Here is a 26,008-nt window from a genome sequence, read left to right as displayed (position 1 = left end):
GACACAGAATTCCTTGTTCACCCTCTTCCTCAGAATCAAATATTTCTTCTTTGTCTTTCCCACTGTTCCTCTGAAACATCACAGTATGAACCAAGAAATCCATACCAGTAACACATGTAATTGCTATGGCAAACTTTGTCATTGCAAAGTTATACACACACAAATCAGCACGTCAAGAGATATTTCAAACCACTCGTAGATATGAATTTTTGTGTTTTGAACCACGGCACTTGTATGAAAAACATAAAGTAACAGATATTCTGTCAGATTTTGTACTTTTTATCACTTTCTGGTCATATATTTGTCATGGAAGTGTCCACATAAAAGAAACAACTTCATATTTAGTGAATACATTCCTTATTATATAGTTTATTATATGTCAAAATATAAAGTTGTTTCTCGGGTGTGAGCATACCTTTCTAGATGTAAATACGCCAGAAAAAAACAATAAGCAGTTTTGACAAATGATGTAACACCAATGTGGAACCAAAACGACGTCATAACAATGGACAAATGCCACAAAAATAATTTTACTTACATTTTATAATGTTTATATTATAACAACAAAGTTGATATTTCTGGCAAAATCCATAGTGGAATGCCCCTACACCTTTCGAATTAATTTCTGTTTTAAGTATATTTTCCACTCAGAAAATATATAGGGCAGAAATTCGATGGTAAATACTTCGAACGGTTTTGTTTTTTTTTCTTAATTATTTTTATTTATTTATTTATTTATTTATTTATTTATTTTAGGAATGGGGTAATCAAAATTATTCAACAGTTTAGATTTAAATAAAGCTCTGGTAGTTGTGTAGAACATGTGAAGTTGATTCGGAAGAGTTATCGTAAAGTTCGTAAAAACTCTAACCATGGACCAAGTGCACAGGTAAGGTTAGCAAACTCTACAGTCTTCCTGAAAACATGCGCCGAGTTGTTCCTACGCTCATAAAACATCATGTCCGGGTAGACGAAAGAGGAACATTGTGACACAGTAAACAAGCATTTCTCATTGTGCAGGTGGATATACCGTAACTATCCATGAGTTCGCGACTTCAACCATAAAACGTTTGTAGTGATATCTGGAAGCATGTAGGAAGTTAAGCACGCTACAAAAAGTCTGCGTTCCGTATAGATTATGATAAATAAAAACACCATATACAGGTGCTGAAGGGATCAATGTTCCCAGATCTAAAATCGGAAGAAATGAAAAGGCATCATGATTGTAATATAGTTTATTCATGAGTTTGTTTTAATTTCCACCGAACTTTAAGAATACTTAATTGTGTCGCTAGTATTCTTTTAAATAGATGCAATGTATGCAATACCTGAATATACGGTAGTTTAGAGACAAAACTTCATCTTCATAGCGAAAATCAAATAGGTAAAATGTACTGCCAGGCCTCTGGCTAAACGATGTTCTTTCGTTTGGATAAGATAAAACTATAAAGTCAGACTTATACGAGTAAAGTAATAGGTCAGTGATTAGCAGAGTTAAATTTGTTTCCATTGGGATGCCAACCGTCTGTTCAAAAATGTGCCCACCACTTGGGAGGGAGGAGTAATCAAGGAAACCAAAGTTATAGCAGTAATCAAATGAATGCAATCCAGGGACAAAGATAAGACATGGAAAACAGACATACACAAGAAAGAACATAAAGTAACTAAAATCATACATACAAAGCATGCCCAAGGTGCACTGGTAGGGTAAGCGTCCTCTGCTTTTCTAGAAACACCCGCCGAGTTGCTCATAAAAAAGTCAAGTCCGTGGTAGACGAAAGAGGAAAGGAAAACTATGACACGTTGAACAAATCAGTTTTCATGGCGCAGATGGATACACCGTAACGATCCACGACTTCATGATGACGACCATGGAACGTTTGTAGTGACGACTTCAATCTTGTAGCAACATAACCCTTTTCCAGAAGCCTATTTGTTAGAATTCTAGCGAGATACAAAAAGACAGCGTAGTTGGGAGTGATCATGTTGTCGATTAAACATTTCAGCAATTTTATAGTTTCTTCTTTATATCGTTTATACAAAGGAAAACGAATTGTGAAGATTTTTCGCCAATTATTTACTACGTAAATTTTTCTAGGTGATCCATCTTTTTGCCGAAGTAACAATATTGCATTTCAACTAAACATGAAGTGGTAGTAGTATAAAAAGTTTCAAAATTATGATGCTATTATATTCCGATAATAATCTAGCATAAAGATTTTCCAGATCTTTCGAATTTCGGAATTGAATTGATAAAAACATGAGAATAACAAGTGCCCTGGAGACCCTCTTTGACAGCTGTACGTAGGTATGGAAGTTAACAGTATTGAAAGAGGCCTGGCAATACATTTTGGGACCAACCATGACGCGTTAGGTGTTTAAAAGGATTATGACATCCTAAGTCTTTGTTTGTCATCTCGTTTTCATAATTTGACATATTATAATTGTTAGATTAAGTATTCAGGTTATTTTATCAATATTTCTTTTGAACTCCCTTTGTAGTTTTTGTTGCTATTCCTTTTTTAAAGGTCAAATATTACTGAAACGACTAAAATGAAATACTATGCAATAATAAAATGCATTTCATGACAGAATTTTGCAACTACGTCATGAGTCATTCCAATGAGACTTGAAAAACGTTTGCAATCATGTATATGTGTTCGTATATAGCATCGAAATGTGTTATTTAGACCACGTAAAAGTATGCAAAAATACGAAGATTCTTAATTAGTTGGGGACTTAGGCCCTTCTTTTTGGGTCACAAGGTAAGTAATAGTTTGCGTTTAAATGTTTGTTAGCTAGTATCCTTTTTCTTATGACTTAGTAAGTAAGAGTGGCCCCAACGAACTAGGATCTCCAATGGAATTTACTTCCGTGTCATTTATAAATCCACCCAAACTGTGTGTGAATATTACAAAGGTGTAAATATCTATATAAATGAAAGTGGGTAAGAATTTAATTGTTATGTCATAGTAAACATATATCATAACCTGCATCAAAACATATTTACTCATTTCTTGATCGTATATATTTCTTTAAAAATTAAATGAAATGAACTTATTCTTGGTCGGTATATTTAATGTATAAAACCAAGTTCGATAACCATATAGTTTTGGTTGAAAACAAGTTTACATGAGTTAGTTATGGATGAACGTGCAGTAATTTATGAACCAGGCAATACCTATTACTGGCATATTGGACCGGTACCACGTCATTAACTGAGAATAAAATTTGTACAACGGGTATTATCCAAGCAAAGTCGACAGTTCCTTAAAACAAACGACGTACCATTGGACTTCGGCTTCCTATTTGATACTGTTTGTTTTGAGTACTTAATGTGTACAATTTATATTTGGGTCTTGAAAATCCTGTGCATTTGGTTTTAATGCAGCGAATGAGGGATTTTTTCTTAATACACAGTATAGCAATAGCAAACCGAATTTAACATTTTGTTTTATTTAAAGATTGACATTTTTACAACTTGAAAATATTTTTTATAACTTGATAATGAACAGTCAGCAACTACAGCAAACAATGGTAAAAAGAAATATTTTAGTTTTATGTCTTCAAACTCTACTCTAACACATTATAGGATTCTTATTCAAAAATAAATATCCTGGAAGACAGAACACTTACATAAATTTGCTATCCAAAAGTAAAAACCATGACATTATTTATTTCATGTGTCGAGTGCCCTCGATTGACTTATTAAACAATAAAAATGGTAAAAAAAATACACATTTATGAAAATTTCTAAATTGTAAGAAGATAGTTCCCGACACAAAGGGATATTCGTCTCAATATCTTTTGATGCAAAGCCTATTTTGATACACAGATTTTCCTCATCTTTATCAAAGATGGACTTGAACGAACATAGTATGAAATTTTGATATATAAGTCAACGGACTTAGTTTTGAGATAATAATAGGACAAATATCAATTGTGAAGAGTGAATAACCAAGTTACTTGTCATATTTTGGTAATTCACGAAAACCAATTGATTATCCTCTTTATTATGTAGATTTCCTCCTTTATGAATGAATTCCTATTTTCAACATGAAATTTAAATTTTGTGAACCGCGGATTGATGTTGTAACGTTTTGCCGGGAGAAAGTCTGAAAGAGAAATTACCGAATTTATTTCACAGTTTGAACTATCGAAAATATTTTACACTGGGAACATTCGGTACATCACCGCTAATCATCGCTATCTTTATAATTGAACCTAAAAGTAGGCGAGTTTAACATTTTATATAGATTGCGTAAGTAATTTCACTATTTTGCAAACTATTAACAAAACTAGTGCATAAAATTTCTCCATGAAGTAGGTATAAGCTACCTTAAATGTTTGACTATTAGTCTAAACTCATGAGCAATTCTCTGCAATGTATGATAAGACGACGTTCACACCCACTTTTACTATGTAACTAAAATAAGTTTTTGACGAGTTTAGAATTTAGACAATTATACAAATCAATATTTTCAATTGGAATTCATTCACGGTTTGTTTTTTAAATTGCATTTGATTTTTTGTATACTCAATGAGTTGTTTTTCAATTTTTTAAGCTTCATTTTATAATGTTTTAAGAAAAAAATGCATGATTTCTGACAAAACACATCGTGAGTTACAAAAGAAAAAAGATGTCATCCTCACTGGGACGTTTTTCTGTGAATGAAGGGCGTTTTGGTCTTTTTTATACTCATAGGCAATAGTTTTATCTTTGTGATGATAATGGGGCCCCAGTGAGTAAGGACCTCCATTTAATTTAGTTCTGTATTTATATTTAAAATCAATGTTAACTACAAGTTAATGAAATAAATGTGTTATTATCTATTATTTAAAGAAAAAACTTTCTTTTTCCATCCTATTTACAGAGTTGGATAATCATAAGAGGCAGCAAAGAGCGATTCGATAAAGCAAATGAAAGATGTAATTCCCTGAAAGTAAATGATAAAGTATCTTTCATTATAGTCATTAAGGCAAGTTTGATAATCATAATTTTACAAGCTATTAGATGTAACCATTATAAAATTATATATTAGCTATGTGTATAGGCGATCCAGAAAGAGCCGCCTGGAAATGGAAACTGTACACCAAAACTTCAAAGATCTACACACGAACACCAATTAACTCAGCTGTAAAAAAACAGAAGGAATCGCTCTATTACATTTTACCTAAATACTTTTTGAGCAAGAGAGGTGAAATAAAATGGCACAATAAGTTTTTTTTTAATAGGCCATTGTTATGAACGGCCCTACGTAAATTCATCTATATAACATAAGTATTGTTAGTGTTGAACTTTATATTACACAGATCAGAAAGCATGATTGTCTTTAAATCATGGGAAAATATGGTGAAATATTGATATAATATTTAGGGACAACAGCACTTGATTCGAAATCAAGCAAATAGATGACTTCATTTATCATGCCTTGATCAAGTTATGTTTGTTTTATCATAAGTATTAAAATGAGAAAATAGTATACAGAGAAAACATCCCTTCAATGGGAATAATTCAAAACAACGTAAAGAAAACAAACAAAAAAGAAAACTTTTTTTATTTCATATTTTTTTTCAAAAGCAAAATACTCAATAACATGATTATCAGAAAAAAATATATATTATATATGTAAATGTTACAATAACTATGCCAGCAGCTAAATATATATATACCATGCATATTCTACTCCAATAGTGTCTCTTATCTTTGATTGACAACATCTCATTTGTATAAAATGAGTTAGCTATAGGTAACTTCCCTTAGTTGCTTTAGGCGTATTTTTCACAGGTTAGTTAAATCTTATCAAACCCTGAAGCCAAAGATTCTTATAATAATTTAAAGTAAAAAATAATGTTGAATTAAAATTCATTGATTCACCATGAGAAAATACAGACCATTATTTTATAATAGTTTGTCCAATATTTAAAATAACCATAGAAAAATAAGCCTCTGACAACCTGCGTGTTGGTTCCATTCAGTAGCCAATCTGTATCAGCATATCACCATCTGTGTTAAAAATGTACTGATGTTATAAAACAACGCATCTCAACATTAAATTTCATGCTCTGATGTGTTGAAACAACATTCAAACTATCTTGTTTTATTTTGGCCACACTCACAATTCATATTTGCCAGAACCTTTCAAAATTAAATCAAATGTAGCCTTTCAAAATATTTTCCTCAGGAAGTCGTTGTGCTAAACAGATTATGAACGTTTCCAGTAAGAGTTAATGGAAGTTCTTCTTTGAAAGCTCTAAACACACTATCTGGAAGTAATACTGCTGAAAAGTTTTGATGGGGTCTGCTTTAAATTTCTAATTTTACAAATGAATTGAGAATGAAATAATTTAATACATGAACAGACAATACGTCACTGTAGGTAAACAGTGTAGTTTTGAGCGAACCTACAACTTCAAGGGCAAGTCTTTAAAAGTGAAATGTGTTCTTGCACGTCCCCATCTGAAACCCTGATATAGTGTTCTTATATAAACCAGTACATTTTCCATACAGACTTTATACCATTCAGAACTTCTGTGTAATCAAGTGGACCTTATCACAATCTGTCATGGATTTGATAAGTACTGCCATTATTATTTCAATTCAACCTTTAATTATGATATGTAAACCATAACATAAAATATTACATTAAGATCATGGTGAAAAACACACACATATCTAAAGAAGTAGTTTGAGCAAAAAGAAGATAAAAAAGTTTAAAATGAAATATATTTGATAACATCGGATGAATGTAGAATTTTAGTTTCATACATAATAATACCGCGGAATCAGATTTTATCTGCATACAAAGTTATTTATTGTAAAGCTTAGATAACAATACCATTGTCATTATATCTTACAAAGCAAAAAGAGGTTAAAATATATAACAGATATAGTCAACTCAGTCAATGATAATTTTAATTTCCTCTGTAGGCTTATTACAGCCTCCTCATTTACTATGCATTGCTAGTTTATTTAGAAAGTGGAAAATTCAAAAGGCAGCAACTAAAATTTATAAAAAGCCAAAAACAAATTTGAAATAAATCCATCCAATAGGAGTCAAGATCATTTCCACAAAATTTGGATGCATGGATGGAAAAGATGATTTTAATATTTTATTTATACCTGCAGGTTAGGAGTGAATAAGTAAAGACATAAAACACTGTAATTAAACGACGTTTCAACAACAAAATAACAACCTACACGTTAATGCGAGATGCTACCTTCAACCTTTTGTAGACCATATAGAAAGAACGTTTGGGTGAATGAAACCTTTAAGAATGAGTTGTTAAAGATTGCATAGATCAACTTTGCTTCTTGTAGAGTAAAGATAAAAACTATGATGAATGGATTTTTGTGGTAAAATGGATACTAGATAAAAACAATTGAGCCAGGTACCAGAATCTACGCCACTAATCAATTTAAATCATCAAACTCGTAAACAAAATTTAAAAACAGGAATATCTCTTGATTTGATTGCTAATTCAGAAAAACAAAACAAAAATATTTTCATATCTTCACACATCCCAACATGTAAATAATAATACAACAATACTGGAAATAAACATTTTATCTAGTAAGAATTTATTGCTAAGCAAGTTCAAATTATAAAATTTGCATGACCAAACTTGTTAATATAATTAATCCAAAACTGATCTCATGCATGAGATACTGAATAAAATTGTGCTTCACAAATATGTAGAAATTAATTAGCAAGCCTGGTTATTGTACTGCTGCACATAAACTGACTCTGATACCTTCTTACAATATAAAGAAAGCAGAAAACTAAAATATCTTATAAAATTGAGAAACGAAAAAAATGCAAAAAAAAAACATAGCTAAAATTCTACATAAAAACAAATTAGCACTTATCTGTACAACATAACGAAACCAAAAATGCAACTCACATTCATATTTGTATAAAGAATGGTAAAAATCAGTAATGGTAAAAATGATGAAAAAATGTACTTTAAAAGAGAATAATTCATATTCCAGGTGAAACCAATTTCAATTCACAATACATAATATTTCATTAACAGTGAAACCTGACTAAGCTGAACCATGAATAATCCACAAACCTGTTTAAAACACACTTTTTAAAGTCCCTTCACATCAGTTTAAGGAGGTAGACCTAGGGTAATGGACATAACTCTTGAAATCAGTAATATGTTTGTACCATACATAATTTCACCAAAGGCTATCAAGCTTTCATCTGAAACCTAATGAATCAATCCAAGGTACTTTATTGCTTACGTGAGATTGATCTAAAATGGTTAATAAAAACGTTCTAATGATTTGTAAGAGTTGTGTCCCTTACCCTATGTCTACCTCCTTAAATGTATTTTGAACCTCAATACAATGAACACCATTCAAAACTGAAGCAATATCTTAGTCCAGGATTTGCTTTAGACAGGTTTCTCTGTAAAAACAATAATCTGATTACCTAGCAAATTATTCCAAAAACGATTTGAAATTTAAAAAGTGTTACAAGAAATTAATATTTTTTCTTAATTTTCACATTGTATCATTTTTTCTTAAATTTTCATTGGTAGGATTTCAACAAGTATGTTTTCTATTTTATAAATTTATTCTTAATCTAAGCAGAGCTTACAAGAATCTAAAACAAAATAGACTAATATTCATATATCACGGTTAAGTGGGTAGTTTTTGCTGTGTGTCACTTAGGGCGTATTTTAAAAGTCTGTTAAAAAATGCCAAAATAAATTCTGCACAATATTTACCCTGGTCTCAAGAACATTATTGCACCACTTATCATCTGCCAAAATAAGAAATGCCAATTTTGTTTACATATTTTTTTTGCTTCAAAATTGCCTAATTTTCCACCCGCCAAAATCATACGGTATTCACTTTTATTGACAATATGAAAAGCAAGCTAATAATATCACAAACAACCTTGTTTCTGTAAATGATGAACAAAAAATACTGTGGAGTCATACTGAACAAAATTGTTAAGTATGGATCTTCCTAAAAATAAGGTAGGGGTGATTTTCAACAAAAAGATTTTTGGGATTAATGAATGAATCACCAACCATCAGCTTATGCCTGATTTAAAGGCAGATCTGAACATATAGCAAAATCTCAACACACATTTTCAATGATAAAAATATACCATATAGGTTAAAACTCAAATCAAAGGACTTAATTAACAGATGCAGGAAACATAGCCCCCTAAAAATAAATGTAATGATGAAATGACTCCACAGTTTTTTTGTTACTATCAAAATCATGGCAAAATATGGCAGTAAATTTTAACTAATCACAGGCAATGTCAAGCTTAAGAAGCTTTGGACGGAATTGGAATTGAGTTCAGGACATTATACTGAGCTTAACTCGAGCAATAATTCACAACTGTCATTCATAAATGATGATCATGTTGTGACAAAAAATCAGTATAACTTTTTACAAGAAGTAAATTCAACAACAACCTTACATCTATCTTAAATGCTGACTATATACAAGTTGTGTGAAATCATATTAAAATATGCATAGAATACAAAAGAAAAAGATACTACTGCACAAAATTAAAATGTACTTTTACATATGTCACTGATATTTTAGTATCCTATACTGCTAGAATAATGTATTTAATAGATCAATAGTGTATAGCGGGTTAATTTTGTGAATGCCAAATTTCGAGACATACTCTATGAATAGGGGTATACAATTTATTTTTGGCATCTACCAGAGATAAGTGCGAAACATCTAGACATAAATTTAGTGACCTTATTATCACAATAACCTGATTATACAGAAAATATGCCCTCACAAAAAGATCCCGCTATACAGTAATTTACACATATTAGAAGTTCAAAAGTAGGCCAGAAATATAATTAACCATTTACCTATCACAATTTTTCTATCATCTAAATGGACTAAGAATGCATGAATCATGTGAAAGATGAACTTGTAAATACCTGATCAAGGTAGAATAGCATGGGTGTGAAATTAAAAATGAAAAGGGCTATTTTTTTTTCTCCCTCAATCTCACTGACCTTTATTTTCTTTGTCAGCACAGTGGAGGGATAATCACAACTAAAGACAAGTGTGCTGATCTCAATGTAAATATCCAATATGCTACAGTAAAATAAGCAAGAATTAGGTTACTATTAATTAAGCCATAATAGAAAAATTCCTAGGTTCTCATCCAGTTTTGTTCAAATTTTTAATTGTTAATAAGAACAAAATTTACTCACAAAAATCTAAATAAAATTTTTCTGGGTGGAGTAAAAAAATCAAGTCAGGAGGGGATGAGAATCTAGGATATTTTTTTTTATTTTGGCCAAAACTTCACTGATTTTTTTGCTATAAATGTGCCATCTCATCTTGTTTGTTAATAAATTTTATCGTGGTGTAAGAAAGACAACTAAAAAAAAAATTTACCAAACAATTTGAATGCGTTCCGTAATTTCCGGTCTTTCAAATATGCTTTTGACAGTTTCCTTCCTCAATTAAAATTAAATTAAATTAAACAAAGGAACCATTTTCCTTATGAAATATAAAATCAGCTAAAAGGACAATATCTGCAAATTCAGTATTTCATTGGCTTTCAGTGTCTAAATTCAAGGATTTTAAATTTTCAATGGAAATTTGACATTGTTTGGAATTGAATTGTTGGTACAACCAAGCAATAAAAAAACATAAAAACCTGTTGCCAAAGAAATAAACTTCTTCTACAGTGTTTGAAAAATAAAAACAACATACAATTAGGAGAACAAATTAACAAAATGAACATGAAAATAAATGATCATGATAAATTTACGATATGATTATCATTTCTTCGGCTTAAATTATCAAATGTTAACTATAAACATTGATTTCCTCTCTTTACGTCATTTTAATTTGTTTTTTTTTATGGAATATTAATTCAATTTATTAGAACACAGTCAATTAACACAATATTTCAGCCTTAATAAACTATATACAATAAACTAATGGTGGTTTCAACTGTTTAAGGTCCACTGATCTGATTAAAAAGCTTCAAGATTTTTGTCAAAAATTCATGATTATATTGTAAAGCAGCAAAATAAGCGTAAAAACTATTTACAAAACATCACAGTATAATTGGCATCACATTATTGTATCATCTAAACAATATTTACAGTTCAATAAAAAAAAAAAAATGATGTTTAAGTACTGCTCAATATAAAATCTAGGCAGTGATAATAAAAATCAATTGTTTTACAGAATTTACTGCTAAATTACATTCAATATACCTTGGACATCATCCCCTTCCACCTAATAGTGCAGATGCCTGACAGAGGGAGTGAAGGTATATGCATTGTTTGAAAACTAGTAGAAATGCAGTGCAAATTTTTCTTGCAATTTATATTTTCTATAAAACAATTCATCAAAAACATAAAACTGAATTGTCCTGCTAAGTATACCCCCATTTGCAGAGAAAGTCTATAACTGAAGCAACCAAAATCACAGACAACATATGCCTCATGTACATATGTATGTAAATAAAACTACATATCTAATTTGAAATAAATCCATCCATTGGGAGTTGAGATAATTGGGATGATATTCGGAAAGGCGGAGAATCGGAAGGACAAAATGATTCAAATATACCACCCACTCATTGAATGACAGTAAATCATCTCCCTTGACCATGCTTCATAAGGAGTGTTACATAGGTGTATTTAAGCAAAAGGAAGTTCTCACAAAAATCTGAAGGGGCATTACCACCTGCCTGATATTCACATGGACATGTACTTCAAAAATATGAATACAATGTTTTTTTCATTGTTCGACAATTTTAACAACATAAGAGTTAAAAAAAAATTGTCACAAATTTTGAAAACACTATGACAGTATTTTTTTCATACAATAATGAAATTTTAGTTATTTAAAAATACAAAATCATTAACAATGCACTCCTGAAAACTTATTTTTAAACAATTTAGTCATAAACACTAAGTCAACACCAATAACAATTTATAAATGATGATATCAAATATAAATCTGGATTACAAGTGTCATGGTCTTGAGACATATTTTCACAACAAGAGGTAATTCCAAAAAGACTTTCTTAAATAAACTTTAAATGACTACAACAAAACTGATATTTAAAGATACAGAATTAAATTTAATGACACATGTATTGACCTTTTGGTAAAAGCTTTCACCATCTACCACTAAGACTAGCAAGATCTGACCTTGAACTATTCGTTGACCTCATGTTACTGGGACTATCATGAAAGTTCATACTGCTTGCACTAGCAGACAGCGAATTTGAGGACATGTGCCGAGAACTTAAACTAATGGGACCGTGACTCCCAAACAAACTACCCCCAGCACTGCTACTGAGACTGTGTGATGCCAAAGCTTGGATGTCATTGGTCAGGCTGGCTGGTGAATGGTGGGGCTGGGGACCAAATCCTGGAGGTGGGGCTTTGACTCGCGTGTTATAAACAGGTTGTGACTGGCTGATCACAGTAGAATGTGACATAGTTTGGTGCTGACTGGTGACATTTTCATAGTTAGAGTCTTCGTTGTTCATCATGGATTTTCTTTTGTTCAAATCTGTAACAAGTAGGATGTTCCTTTAATTCAAGTAAATTTCTCATTTTTCGTCATGGTTATTCCCAATCACAAACAGTTTAAAATCCATGTTTAAAACCCAAAACTATTTTAAACAGAATTTCTGCATATTCAAACTACACTTTTAAACAGTGTTTATGACAAATGTTTTACTTTTTAAGCAACTTTATCTCTCATAAAAAGAACAAAACAGGACAACTAAAGCCATTCTTTTTCAAGTTCTTGCTCCTGTTGTACCAACTTCTACATATAGCAAGTGACAAAATAAATAAAATGTATAACATTACTGAGCATTCTATGTTGTATAAGAATAATCAAGGGAACCAAGGTTATAGTGGTAATCAAAAGAATGTAATCCAGGGACAAAGACCAGACATGGAAAACACACATACACAACAGCTAACGACTATTTTGATGATGCCACTCGCCCACGGTGGACAAATCAAGTTGTCCACACTTTGCCTACCCTTAATGTCCACGGTGGACAGACACCCACTTGCCCTCCATGTCAGATGGACAGTATAGTGTCCATGCCCACGGTATCCGGTGGATGCGTGATAACCTGTTGATTGGATTTAATCCATGATTTATTACAATGTTCAAACAGTTGACAAATAAAAGAACAATGTGTCAATCATTACCTTGACCGTTAGAATCAGTTTTTTTTTCACATATAATTGGCCTCCAGCCAAAACTGTGACACCACCAGGTGTTTACTTCGGAATTAATATAATTAGGTTTTTATATGAATTAAACGCTTTAAACTCTTGTTTTTTTTTGTTTTTGTTTTTTTCTATTTCTTATGGCCCACATTGTACTTAAGTCTACCATTATTTAGTATTATTGAAATGTAAACCTGGATTAATCGGAAACCAAAGTTGATATAATTTATATAAATAAATTTATATAATATAATAAATTTTTGCATATCAAGTTACTAATCAAAATGCACTTCAAAAATGGATTTCTTTTAAAGTGTTTTATTTTGAAAACTCGATATTTTTTGTAGAATCTTCTGAAACCTTATTCCATAAACATCATTACTTTCATTTTCGAAATATCCATTGTTATTCTACGAATATACAAATAGGTGAATGACACAAAGGCAATCGTATTTTTATTTCAATAATTAAATGTTCATTGTAAAATCATGCTCAATACAAGTATTTTTTTTCTTTTTACTATACGTAATAATCTTGTAAAGTATTTGTGATTTTCATATCATAGCCACCTTGAAATAAAATTAATCAATGTGTTTACAATGTAAACTTAATTAGTTAAATCAGTATTATCCTTGTAATAAGACTACTTAATACCTAAGCGTGTCACACTCAGCAAATAAACAGGAAGCGGTGGATTAACTGCTAATTAACGAGAAGGAATTGTTTGGTAAAATTAAAGAATAAAAAGAAACCTAATTTAATGTTTTATGATTACAGAAGCATATTAGGGACATCCAAAGTTATATTTTTAAATCAAAATTTCGCCATAAATATACCTTATAAAATATGAAATAGTGTTTGAATCCAGCAGATATAATCTGATAAAAACAAAATTAAATTCTTCTAGTATGAATTTTACGATTAACTATATATAGAATAAATTAAACTCATTGGTATTTTTATTTACACTGGTGTGCCGACTTTGTAGGCCTTCTTTCTGAAAATCTCCAATAAATTTCAATACTAAAACGGCAGAAAAATGAGTTTGAAAATTTCGTATTTTTGCGTTATTTTGCCTTTCACCTGTAGTTATAGAAATGGATACATATTAAATTAATCATAGTAGAGAGTACTATTCAAATTTTATTTTAACATATTTAAAATTCGTAACGCCAGCCCACAGTCGTTTCGATTTTATTTTCGAATTTCATGAAGGTTGCACTCATCGTATATCTCGTTTATTTTCTTTACGGTAAAAAAATTCATTACCCCTCAATCTTAGTACACACGTGCACGAAGGTCTAAACACGATTAAATCACCTACATGAATACGTCTTCTAAGGTACATGTAAGTGTCGTTGGCTAATACACGCCGGTTAACTGTCCAGTTTCAGTTCACAATTCTTTAAACAACACCCTCAATATTCCTCTAATTTATTACCTGTCAATCAACGTTACTGCATCTTTACATAAAACCACACCCTTGACATCTTATTTAATTGATTAACTGTCAATCAAAGGTCTGAGATAATCCCGCCCACAGGTAATTGATGACTGTCAATTATAAAGAAGCTCTATTGACACCTGTGAAATATTGTTACCGATAGTTCACTTCTTATAATACAACAGGACTATAATAATTAGCGTGTAAGAATGAGTTTTAACTCTGATTCCTGTTAAAACGAAACAAGATTTAAAAGTGGCCACCAGAATATGTGGGCAACCTGGATAGAAACCAACCACATGTCCACCGTGGGCTGGTGGGAACGTGTCCAGGGTGGACACAAATTGTCCACCATTGCCCACGCCCACCGTGGGAAAAGGGAATCATCAAAATAGTCGTTAGCCGTAGTGTTCATAAGAAAGAACATAAAGTAACTAAAACATACACACAAAGTAACAAAAGCAAATGAGCAACTCGGACTCCACTAAAAACTGGGAGCATGGACCAGGTGCGCCGTTCCATGCTCCTACTACAAAAAACTACTGCTCATATATATTTTAGTATAAACCAAATCATATTAACCTGTTATTGCTAGTAACATTTTACGTCTTGCTCCGAAAGTAGAAACTCCAAGTTCTCTAAGATCCTGGTCGGTCAGTGTAAGGAATGTTGACATGTCAATCTAACAAGAGAAAAAAGAACAACACAAAATGTCAAGCTTAACAAAAGAACAATGTTCAATAGCCCGAGGTCAAAATTTTAATTTCCAAGGGAGTTAATTTTCACAATATCTGAATATTCATATTTGTCAAACAGATTCATGACAGTAACCTTTGGTTTTGAATTTACCAAAAGCTGTTAAGAAATGAGGGATGAGGGCCTTTACAAATGGTGATAGACAATTCAATGCCTATATTTAATAATATCAGCACTGGGTAACAGATGGCACACGCACGCACACACACACACACACACACACACACACACACATAGAGAGAGAGAGAGAGAGAGAGAGAGAGAGATTCTAAGTCCCATAACTCTATCTTTACATCTAAACCAATAAAAAATGAAAAAGAACAAAAAACGCACCAAAAGTTACTGAGATCCCATAAAGTATTTTTGAGTTATTAGTAGGTCATGTTGAGTAACAGGTAGACAGACAATAAACTCCAATATGTCCATCAAACGATGCATCTATAAGACAATGGTACAATTTAGATGAAATTTATGTAGAAGCCATTTTGCATTTTTGAAAAACAAAATAAAAACTTTGACAAAAATCATCAGAGTGGAAAGAATTCTTAACTTGATCAATGACCCATCAAGAAACATTTACATTCAAACATCACCCAAATATTAAAGCCTTTTAACAAAATGTCTGGAAATCTATTTTTTGCCAAATGACGAAAGGATATTGACAAAAAATGATAAATTCCGGTGAAAGAAAAAATAATTCCTTTACCATCACTGATTCATATTGCTCACCTCTTGTTGCTGGAACAGATCTGTATATTTGCCAAGCCCCAATTTACTGAAAAGTTCGGCCAACTCTATACTGGTAGACCACCAGGCTTTAACTTTAGGGAGGGATGCACTGTCAACATGGTTACTGCTGCTAAGGCAAAGGTCATCTGAAACCATAATTAAACAATGAATATAGAAATTGTTTGATATGACAATGCTTGTTTTGGTTGTAAATAGTGTGTTTTCTGTAAAAATACATAAACAAATGCAGAATAGACAGTAATAACATGCAATACAAAAAAGATTTTGAATAACAGTGACTGAAAACTGAAGTTTCCATCAGTGAGTTTAATTCAAATATGTCAAAGAAAAATATTTGCTCATTGAACAAACCAAAACAAGTTTAAAGTATCCGTCATATTTTTTTTACAAAAGGGGGTGGAGGTGGCAAACACAAACCCAACTTTCTAAGAAGAGAAAACAAATCTAAGCGGTAAAACATAGATTAGTAGATTCAATGTTTATAGTTTTATTGAATTCAGAGGTACTTGATTAGTTGTATTAACACTTTTTTCCTTAGACTGAGATAAACCTCTGGAGTAGGGTTAATAGGTTTCTTGCATATGTTTAACCGGCATGATCCCGGTTTCACTCCCCAAGGCTTTTTTGTGAGGTACGTACATTTTTTCCTAGGACTTGGATACTCCCCAGGAGCAGGGTTAATAGGTTTCTTGTGAGGTACTTGCTGCTGTTGTTGTTCTCGCCAAGCCTCATGCTCCATTTCCTCCAACAATTGTTCGTTGGTGTTCTATACAATAATAACATTATTCAACTATCAGCAAGAAATAATATAAGTGGGGATTTAAGTTTCATATTTTCTACAACAGTAAAAATTTCAATAGGCCTTTCCTTAACATTCTCTGTCATAACTAATGATATAAATGAACATTTTCAGCTTTATTTTGATAACGCATAAATAGCCTCATCCAATCCCTGCCCCAAAAAAAGAAAACTTGTGACATAAACAAAAGAACATTGTACTAAAGGATATTATCAATTAAAGTATAACGATATTGCAGCAGCTAGATTTTATTATTCTGTGATGAGGACTAATATCACAAAATGATCAACATTTTTTTTTCAAGTGTTAGTTTGTGTGCAATTTTGTCCATCACCTAATACAGCAAGGAAAACAAGTCTAGCATATGTATCGATACATGCCTCATAAGTTGTTGTCATGGCAGTATTAGCTAACTGCATGCTCTGAAGCTGTCTGGCTAGTCTCTCTCTGATGGCTGTATCAGGCATTGATTTAGAGAACCCCATCCCAGACCAAAGATCTGTTGGTGTGCGAGATTCTCCCTCGGGTTTCTTTTGCATAGCTGAAACAATAACAGAAGTCATTTCATCTCAATATTTTGTAATGAATAAAAATGCATACCGTGACAGTACTATTGTTCTCAAGGTACAAATTTTTGTGGTTTCCGTGGGAAGTCAAATCCACAAAATATGGTTCTCATCGAATAGGAGATTTCCATTGATGTGTATATTGAGGACCTCAAAACCATGAATTCAAGAATCCACGAACTTTGTTTTTCTTCCATAATCCATGAAAATTGGTATCCATAAATTTAAGTACTTTCACAGTATACACATCACAACATCGAAAATTTTTTCCTAAGGTCCTTATCTAAGTAATGACGTCGTTTATATCATTGACGTCCTATATATACAGATGCTCTGAAACATGAATAGCTCAGATTGTTTGAACATTTAACACTGACGCACAGCAGGTTCTAGAAACCAACAATCTTGTTGGACAAGGCATATACAATATATAACATAGCCATGCATAAAGGCCAGGGACGGTTGTGATCACCCCAAAGGACTTTAACTCACCACATTTTTTGCACCTGTCCCAAGTCAGAAATTTCTGGCCATTGTATGACTTGTTTCATTTTCAATTTCGATTAACTTATATGTTACTGGAGTATAAAGGGCAACTTTTTTGCTATACTTGTGTATAATGTTGTTTTGGGGCAAGCTGAAGCCTGTCCTGTGGTGTGAGGGTTTCCTCATCCTTAATTGACAACCCATGGGTAGCCTTTGGCCGACATTTTTCATCCTGGTGGGGTTGTCGTCTCTGACATTCTTGTTTTATTATCAAATAAGTTGTTATACAAGTACAAATGGCTGAGTACCTTATAAGCAATGCCTAAAAATCATATTGGCTTGCCAAATGTGAAATTCAGCATCACCTGCTACAATAACTGGCTATTTGATAAATTGTAAGATTTTACTCATAATCTCTATCATGTCACAAAAGATTAACTAAGGATAATCCTGTTTACACTGTTATAAATTTCTTAAAAGCTAAGTACTCATTATATTTTTTTTCAATTTAAAAAGTTTTTAGTCATTCAAATTTAAGTTGACTTTGGAATGACTTAAGATTGTGAATTAAGGAGGTAGACCTAGGGTACGGGACACAACTCTTACAAATCATTGGAAAGTTTGTATTCAGCATTTTACATCAATCCTATTTAAGCATCAAAGTAACTTCGACTGATTACATTCTGTTTCAAATAAGCATTGTTGAAATTGACTATGATACAAGCATATCACTGATTTCAGGAGTTATGTCCCTTGCGGTAGGTCTACCTCCTTAATGTTAACTATTGACAAATGGGGTTCAAACTAGTGGAGGTCCTCAATTTCTGATATAGGACCTTTGAAATACTTCATTTATTTACATCCTGAAAATTCAACCCAACATATTGACACAGTATTCAGACTGTCTGGTTTTTCTCAAGTGAACAACTGCTTTGCAACTCGGAAAGTCAAAGGCTTCCATTTCTTGGAAAATCCAGGACCTCTACCTCTTGGAAAGTCCAGGACCTGTATCTCTAGGAAAGTCCAGGACCTCCATCTCTTCGAAAGTCTTAAGACCTCTATCTATGTACAATATTTAGAAATATTTTATCTGTACCTTTGGTTGCCATTAACTTTCTCTCCTCATAATCTCCAGATAATGGGTAAGGAAAAAGTGGCGAATCTTTTTGATCCAGACAAGGTTGTCCTAGCAAAAGGGCTTCTGCATCATGTTCAGGATTCCTAGATAAAAAAATAAGAAGGATAAAAAGAACAATCAACCCTAACCAAAAGTCAAACTTAATCTGTAACTTCTCATAGTAAGAATACATACAAAATCTAAATTCAATTAGTGAAAGCATTACGAAAAAAGAGCGGAAAACTGAAAATTCACTAAAATTTTCTAAGTCCAAGGGCCGTAACTTCCGTAAAAATCATTCAACCTTAATCAAAGTCAAACTTAATCTGTAACTTCTCAAAGTCAGACTACATATATAATATAAAATCAATTGGTGAAAGCATTACAAAAACTAGAAGCCCTAGGAGCCCCCACCTCATTTGTTAGTAGTGAAATAAAATGTGTCTGTAAGATACTAATGATGCTCCTGCTTGCTAGATTGGCCAAATTAGGAGCATGTTTATTTTTGTATGAAGACACGGTTTGCAGATTCAGAAATCCTTCCAAGACTTGTGTTACTCATGGTCTGGGGATCAATTTGGAGATCAGAAATTCCTAAATATATGCATATCTGTATATTGTATCCTGGCCACATAGTGTCATGAAATTCTGTTTGGTAGTGTCAGACTAGTTCAAATGAGAAAAAGAGAACCTATGAACGTATTAATCGACAAATAAAATATGTTAATTACCCCCCCCCACTAACAAATCCTTAACTTTGTTGTTTGGGATATATTTTAAAAAATAACAAAGTCTAACGATCACCCAGTTCCATAATATTTCATGAAAATCAAGATCCTATGACCTTGCACACCATCATTATGTGTAGAAACATCCTGCAAAAAATAATTTAGATGAAGAGATAGCCATACAAGCCATATAGGCCTATTTCTGATAAAAATGAATAAGTCAAACTTTCACCAATTTACGTAATATTTCAAGAAAATCAAAATCCTTTGGCCCTGCACACCTTCCTCATGTGCAGAAATATCCTGTTAAATATTTTAGATGTAGTTCAAAAACTGTATGAGGAGATAGCCAGACAAGCCATGATCCATATATTTCTGAGTAAAATGACTAAGTGTAACTATCACCAATGTCCGTAATATTTCACGAAAATCAAAATCCTTTGGCCCTGCACAGATAGTTACCCTTAGTCAATTTACTCAGAAATATATGGATCATGGCTTGTCTGGCTATCTCCTTTTACAGTTTTTGAACTACATCTAAAATATTTAACAGGAAATTTCTACACATGAGGAAGGTGTATCACCAATGTCCGTAATATTTCACGAAAATCAAAATCCTTTTGGCCCTGTACACCTTCATCATGTGTAGAAATATCCTGTAAAATACTTTAGATGTAGTTCAAAAACTGTACAAGATGATAGCAGGATGAGCCATGGACATGTGCAATACGGACGGCCAGAAGGACGGATGGACTGACAGACAGACGAACGGAGAGGGGTAAATTAATAGGCCCTGACAGTTTGTCGTAGGGCATAAAAAGTGAGGAAAACTGTAAATACATAAACCATAACAAAGTCGAACTTAATCTGTAACTTCTCAAAGTAAGACTACAAACAAAATTTAAAATCAATTGGTGAAAGCATTACAAAAAAAAGTGCGGAAAACTGTAAATTCACTGAAATTTTCCAAGTCCAAAGGCCATAACTTCCGTAAAAATCATTCAATCGTAACCAAAGTCGAACTTAATCTGTAACTCTTCATAATAAGGCCACATACCAAAAACAGACGCCCAGCATTTCCATTCCCCTCCATGACGCGTTGCAGGAGACAAAAATTGAGTAATAGTGAAACCTGTCAAAACCAAACCCTGAATAAACAATAAACTTGTCTAAACCACACCCTGAATAAACAATAAACTTGTCTAAACCAAACCCTGAATAAACAATAAACATGTCTCAACCAAACTTTTTACTTCAGTTTAAGCCTTTACCCCCAAAATCAATCGAAGGTTGACTATTGTGGTAAAGAATATTTTTGAGCAATATCATAGACATTCCTAAGCTTTTACTGGAGTCATATAGTTTAATTTTATGAAATGCTTGTTTTGGTCCTCTTTTTAGCCCTATTTCTGAAATGGTAGGGCCATATCCCCTTAAGTCAATAACAACTTTCCTTTTGTGGTTTGTAACCTTGTTAAAAAATTTTATAAAGATTAACCAACTAAAACTCAACTTATGGCACGAACCAACCAAATGTCTATAGAAGCTGACAACGACAACAATACGGACAACAGCACCATATCGATATACTAACAAGCATTGTTTAGAGTTGAATAAAAATTGAACATGCTAGTTTACCTCAAATACCTATACATGTATATCATAAATATGTTACTTTCGTGTGCTAAACCATCATCAACACAGGGATTCACATATACAGTCATTGAACCGATCCACGCGACGATTTGACGGATCGATGACCATTGACTGATTGATCGCTGACAGACCGATGACCGATCTGATCGCAGTTTTGTTATGTAAAATGACATAAGATCTGTTTGAAATAAAAGAAATGTAAAATAAAAGTATAAATTGATGTTTAAATCTATTACATTATATAAATATGTGTAAAATTGACAAAGAAGACAATAAAAACCGTAAAATACAGTAACCTCTTTGTGGTCACGTGATGCGATCACCAGTTTAATCGATCAGTTTGACAGATCAATGACTGACCAGAAACTGATCGGTGACCGATGACTGATGGCAATTTTTGTTGCACAGATCGGTTCAGGTACTGTACAGAAACATATCAATACTCATCATCAAAATGTACATTTTTTTAGGATAACATTGAATATAGAAAGTGAGAATCCTGCTTGTCATTCATAGTTCTAATAAAATGGTACATTTTTTTTTGCAAGTTTAGATTGTTCTTTATGAATCATGATATTCTTGAAATTGATTGCATTACAGTTCATTGAATGTTTACTGTAGGATAATAAACAGGAACAGAACAGAATTTTTAGGATGGCCTGAATTTTTTTTTTTTTTATGATTTCATTTTAGCATAAGATATTACTTACATAAGGCCAGCTCTTGGAAAAGGTCCATTTAATGGTGGTCTTCCAAGACTTTTTTCTAACAAACTATGATTCAAACTTCCTTCCAACTGTTGCCGACCAAGACTATTTTCTAAGATTCCTCGATTTAAGCTACCATCAAGGACCGGCCTTGTATGATTACCATTTAATATATTAGGATTAAGAGCACTATTCAATCTGTTTGGATTCATGGCATTTTCCATCATCTGTTTATTCAAACTGTTAGCTAGTGTATTAATACTGTCTTGCAAAGCTTGGTGGTCTAAACCATTCTCAAGTGCTGCTCTCGAAACACCACTGTCCATAGTTTGTCGATTTTCATATGAAGATCGGTTTACACTTCCCTCTAACGGACGATTAAAACTCCCATCCAGTGGCCTTTGATTCATGCTATTAGTAAGACTATTTCTTTCTTGTCTGGCTCTATTCAAGCTGTTTTCCAAATTTCTTTCAAGGCAAGCTCTATTTAGATTGTTTTCCAAATTCTGTTCTTGACGAGCTCGATTCAAACTATTGTCTAATTGTGAACAAGACAAACTTGTTCTCAAAGTTTCATGATTAAGACTACTTTCCAGTGATCGTCTTCCATGACTGCCGTCCAAATGTATGGACTGTTGTGATTGGCTATCAACTGTTTTACTTAAGCCGAGGAGATCATGAGTGTGAGCACTACTATTTGGGTCCATTTCAACATGTTCTCGAGTCGCTTTTCCACTGAATGAATTTGGACTCTTCTGAAAATTGGAAAGCTCCACTGAAATACAAAAATGATAATTAAGAAAGGTCACTACCAGTCAGGATTCTTTCAACAATTTAATCAAAATTAAATGGGTGTTAATGTCCAGTAGCAAACTTGAAAAGTAATTTGCCTAAAAGCATCAACTTCTCAACTTTTTAATCAGACTTAAATGTTGTCAATCATATTAACACCAAATAAGGCACTTAAGAGTTTCAATTAACCATATCTAACCCGGGAGTGACATTTTATAAGCAACTTGGTGGGTTTTTCTAGAAAGAAGCAAAAGCTTCCTCCAGAATGCTCATTGACTAGTTTCAATGTTTTTTTCATGTTCTTTGTTGTGTGTGTCTATTTCCTAGGGCAAGTCATTATCCCTGATCCGTGTGTGTGTGTCTATTTCCTAGGCCTAGTGATTATCCCTGTTCTGTGTGTGTCTATTTCCTAGGCCTAGTCATTATCCCTGTTCTGTGTGGGTGTGTCTATTTCCTAGGCCTAGTGATTATCCCTGTTCTGTGTGTGTGTGTCTATTTCCTAGGCCTAATCATTATCCCTGTTCTGTGTGTGTGTGTCTATTTCCTAGTCCTAGTCATTATCCCTGTTCTGTGTGTGTCTATTTCCTAGGCCTAGTCATTATCCCTGATCCGTGCAAGTGTGTCTATTTCCTAGGCCTAGTCATTATCCCTGATCCGTGTGTGTGTCTATTTCCTAGGCCTAGTCATTATCCCTGTTCTGTGTGTGTGTCTATTTCCTAGGCCTAGTCATTATCCCTGTTCTGTGTATGTGTCTATTTCCTAGGCCTAGTGATTATCCCTGTTCCGTGTTTGTGTGTCTATTTCCTAGGCCTAGTCATTATCCCTGTTCTGTTTTACTTCATATCATTTGAATCCTGGTTCTCCTGATTTCATTTCTCTAACACTATAATTTCATTCATAGACTTTACAGACAACATATTCCTCACCGTATCATCAGCAGCTTCTCGTGTTGCAAATTTATTGCTACAAACCCTTTCCACACTAGATATTGGTTCCACTCATATTACTATACTTATCTGTAAATTGACATCTCCAAGTGGACCTTTATCACCTGGACTACTGGAGGGACTACTAGATTCACTTTAATATTTCCTTACCTGCAGATTGACTTCTGCCAAGTAGACCTTTATTACCTGGACTACTGAAGGGACTACTAGCTTCACTTTGATACTTCCATACTTGAAAATTGACATCTCCAAGTGGACCTTTATCACCTGGACTACTAGAGGGACTACTAGATTCACTTTAATATTTTCTTACCTGTAAATTGACATCTCCAAGCGGACCTTTATCACCTGGACTACTGAAGGGACTACTAGCTTCACTTTGATATTTCCATACTTGAAAATTGACATCTCCAATTGGACATTTTTTACATGGACTACTTAAAAGTCCACTTATTTTATTTTGATGGTTACTTACCTGCAGATAGACTTCTGCCAAGAGGACCTTTTTCACCTGGACTACTGGAAGGCCTACTAGCTTCACTTTGATATTTCCATACCTGTAAATTGACATGTCCAAGTGGACTTTTTTACCTGGACTACTGAAGGGTCCACTTGTTTTATTTTGATGGTAACTTACCTTCAGATTGACTTCTGCCAAGAGGACCTTTTTTACCTGGACTACTGAAGGGTCCACTTGTTTTCATTTTATGGCTACTCACCTACAGATTGACTTCTACCAAAAGGACCTTTATCACCTGGACTACTGACGAGTCCACTTGTTTTATTTTGATGGTTATTTACCTGCAGATTGACTTCTGCCAAGAGAACCTTTTTCACCTGGACTACTGGAGGGACTACTAGCTTCACTTTGATTGTTGCTTGGCACTGCAATATAATAACATAAGACAATTATAATACTTACAAATGATGGTATGTAAATCTGAATTTCCCCAGACTCTGTAACCCTCTAATGTTATTTAAACTTTTTTATTTGCTTTAGAAAAAAAATACTCTTGTTATTGTCTGTCATATGGATGGACAGGCAGAGAAAGACTAATATTGGCAGTAGGATGACATAATTGGTGGAGGCAAAAAATTCACTACAACAAAAAAGAAAACAAAAAAGATAAAATGTAACAATGACAGTCTTCATGGTAAACCTAATTAACCACAGGCCAAATCCATATTTAAATTAATTTAAATATAGATTCACAAAATGTATAACTGGATAGGCCCACCAGCAAACAATTCAAGTATAGGACTACTGGTTTATCATAAAGACTGAAATGATCCTCCATACCTTGGTTGACTGAGACAGATGCTTGTTTCAGACCTCCATTTAATTCCTTCTGTAATTCAGCATTACACTGAGACAGGAGTTCTAACTGTGACTGGACGGATGTTGGTACCACCGGAGTGTTTAACACCATCATGGGGGGATATATACCTGCAGGGGAAAGAAACATGATATATAAACACATGAATTCTAACTATGACAGGACTGATGTCGGTATCACCAGTGTTTTTAACACTGTCATATGGGGATATATACCTGCAGGGGAAAGAAACATGATATATAAACACATGAATTCTATAGGGGGATATATACCTGCAGGGGAAAGGAACATGATATATTAACATATGAATACAATAGGGGGATATATACTTGCAGGGGAAAGAAACATGGTATATTAAAACTGCCACCATTTGAGGAATTCAATGAAAAATTCAAGATTTAATGTAAATGACTTTGGCATAGTAGACTTGCGTTAATACATTGTATTTACAGAGGGAGCAGTAACCCAATCAACACCTGGGCTGGTCTCATTGGACCATATAATAGACCTCAGTAAATACTTACTAGGGGGAGCAGTAGCCCATTTAATCACTAGACTAGACCAATTAGGATCTCATAATATAGACCTCAGTAAATACTTACAAGAGGGTGCAGTAACCCACTTAACCCCTGGATTGGTCCCATAAGACATTATGACAGACCTCAGTAAATACTAACAGGGGGGCAGCAACCCATTTAA

At 33.1% G+C, this 26,008-nt stretch overlaps 1 protein-coding gene across 1 annotated transcript in view; it reads right to left on the bottom strand.

The window, feature by feature from the left end:
- Positions 1–10,857: 10,857 nt before the first annotated feature.
- LOC148620450 (protein bicaudal C homolog 1-A-like) overlaps positions 10,858–26,008 on the bottom strand; it is a 59,950-nt gene continuing 44,799 nt past the window's right edge. The window contains exons 13-21 of the mRNA XM_088581347.1: positions 25,273–25,419; positions 24,774–24,857; positions 22,237–23,008; positions 19,122–19,246; positions 17,354–17,514; positions 16,814–16,940; positions 16,154–16,299; positions 15,251–15,350; positions 10,858–12,544 (exon numbers count right to left, since the gene is read on the bottom strand). Coding sequence (XP_088437473.1) covers positions 12,144–12,544; positions 15,251–15,350; positions 16,154–16,299; positions 16,814–16,940; positions 17,354–17,514; positions 19,122–19,246; positions 22,237–23,008; positions 24,774–24,857; positions 25,273–25,419 — 2,063 coding nt within the window. The 3' untranslated portion in view covers positions 10,858–12,143. The remainder of the gene's footprint in view (positions 12,545–15,250; positions 15,351–16,153; positions 16,300–16,813; positions 16,941–17,353; positions 17,515–19,121; positions 19,247–22,236; positions 23,009–24,773; positions 24,858–25,272; positions 25,420–26,008) is intronic.

Source organism: Perna viridis, chromosome 4, assembly GCF_037379345.1.
Source record: "Perna viridis isolate PV_CMFRI_1.1 ecotype Kerala chromosome 4, ASM3737934v1, whole genome shotgun sequence".
Lineage (NCBI taxonomy): Eukaryota > Metazoa > Mollusca > Bivalvia > Mytilida > Mytilidae > Perna > Perna viridis.
This window is presented reverse-complemented; position numbering and strand designations above follow the sequence as displayed.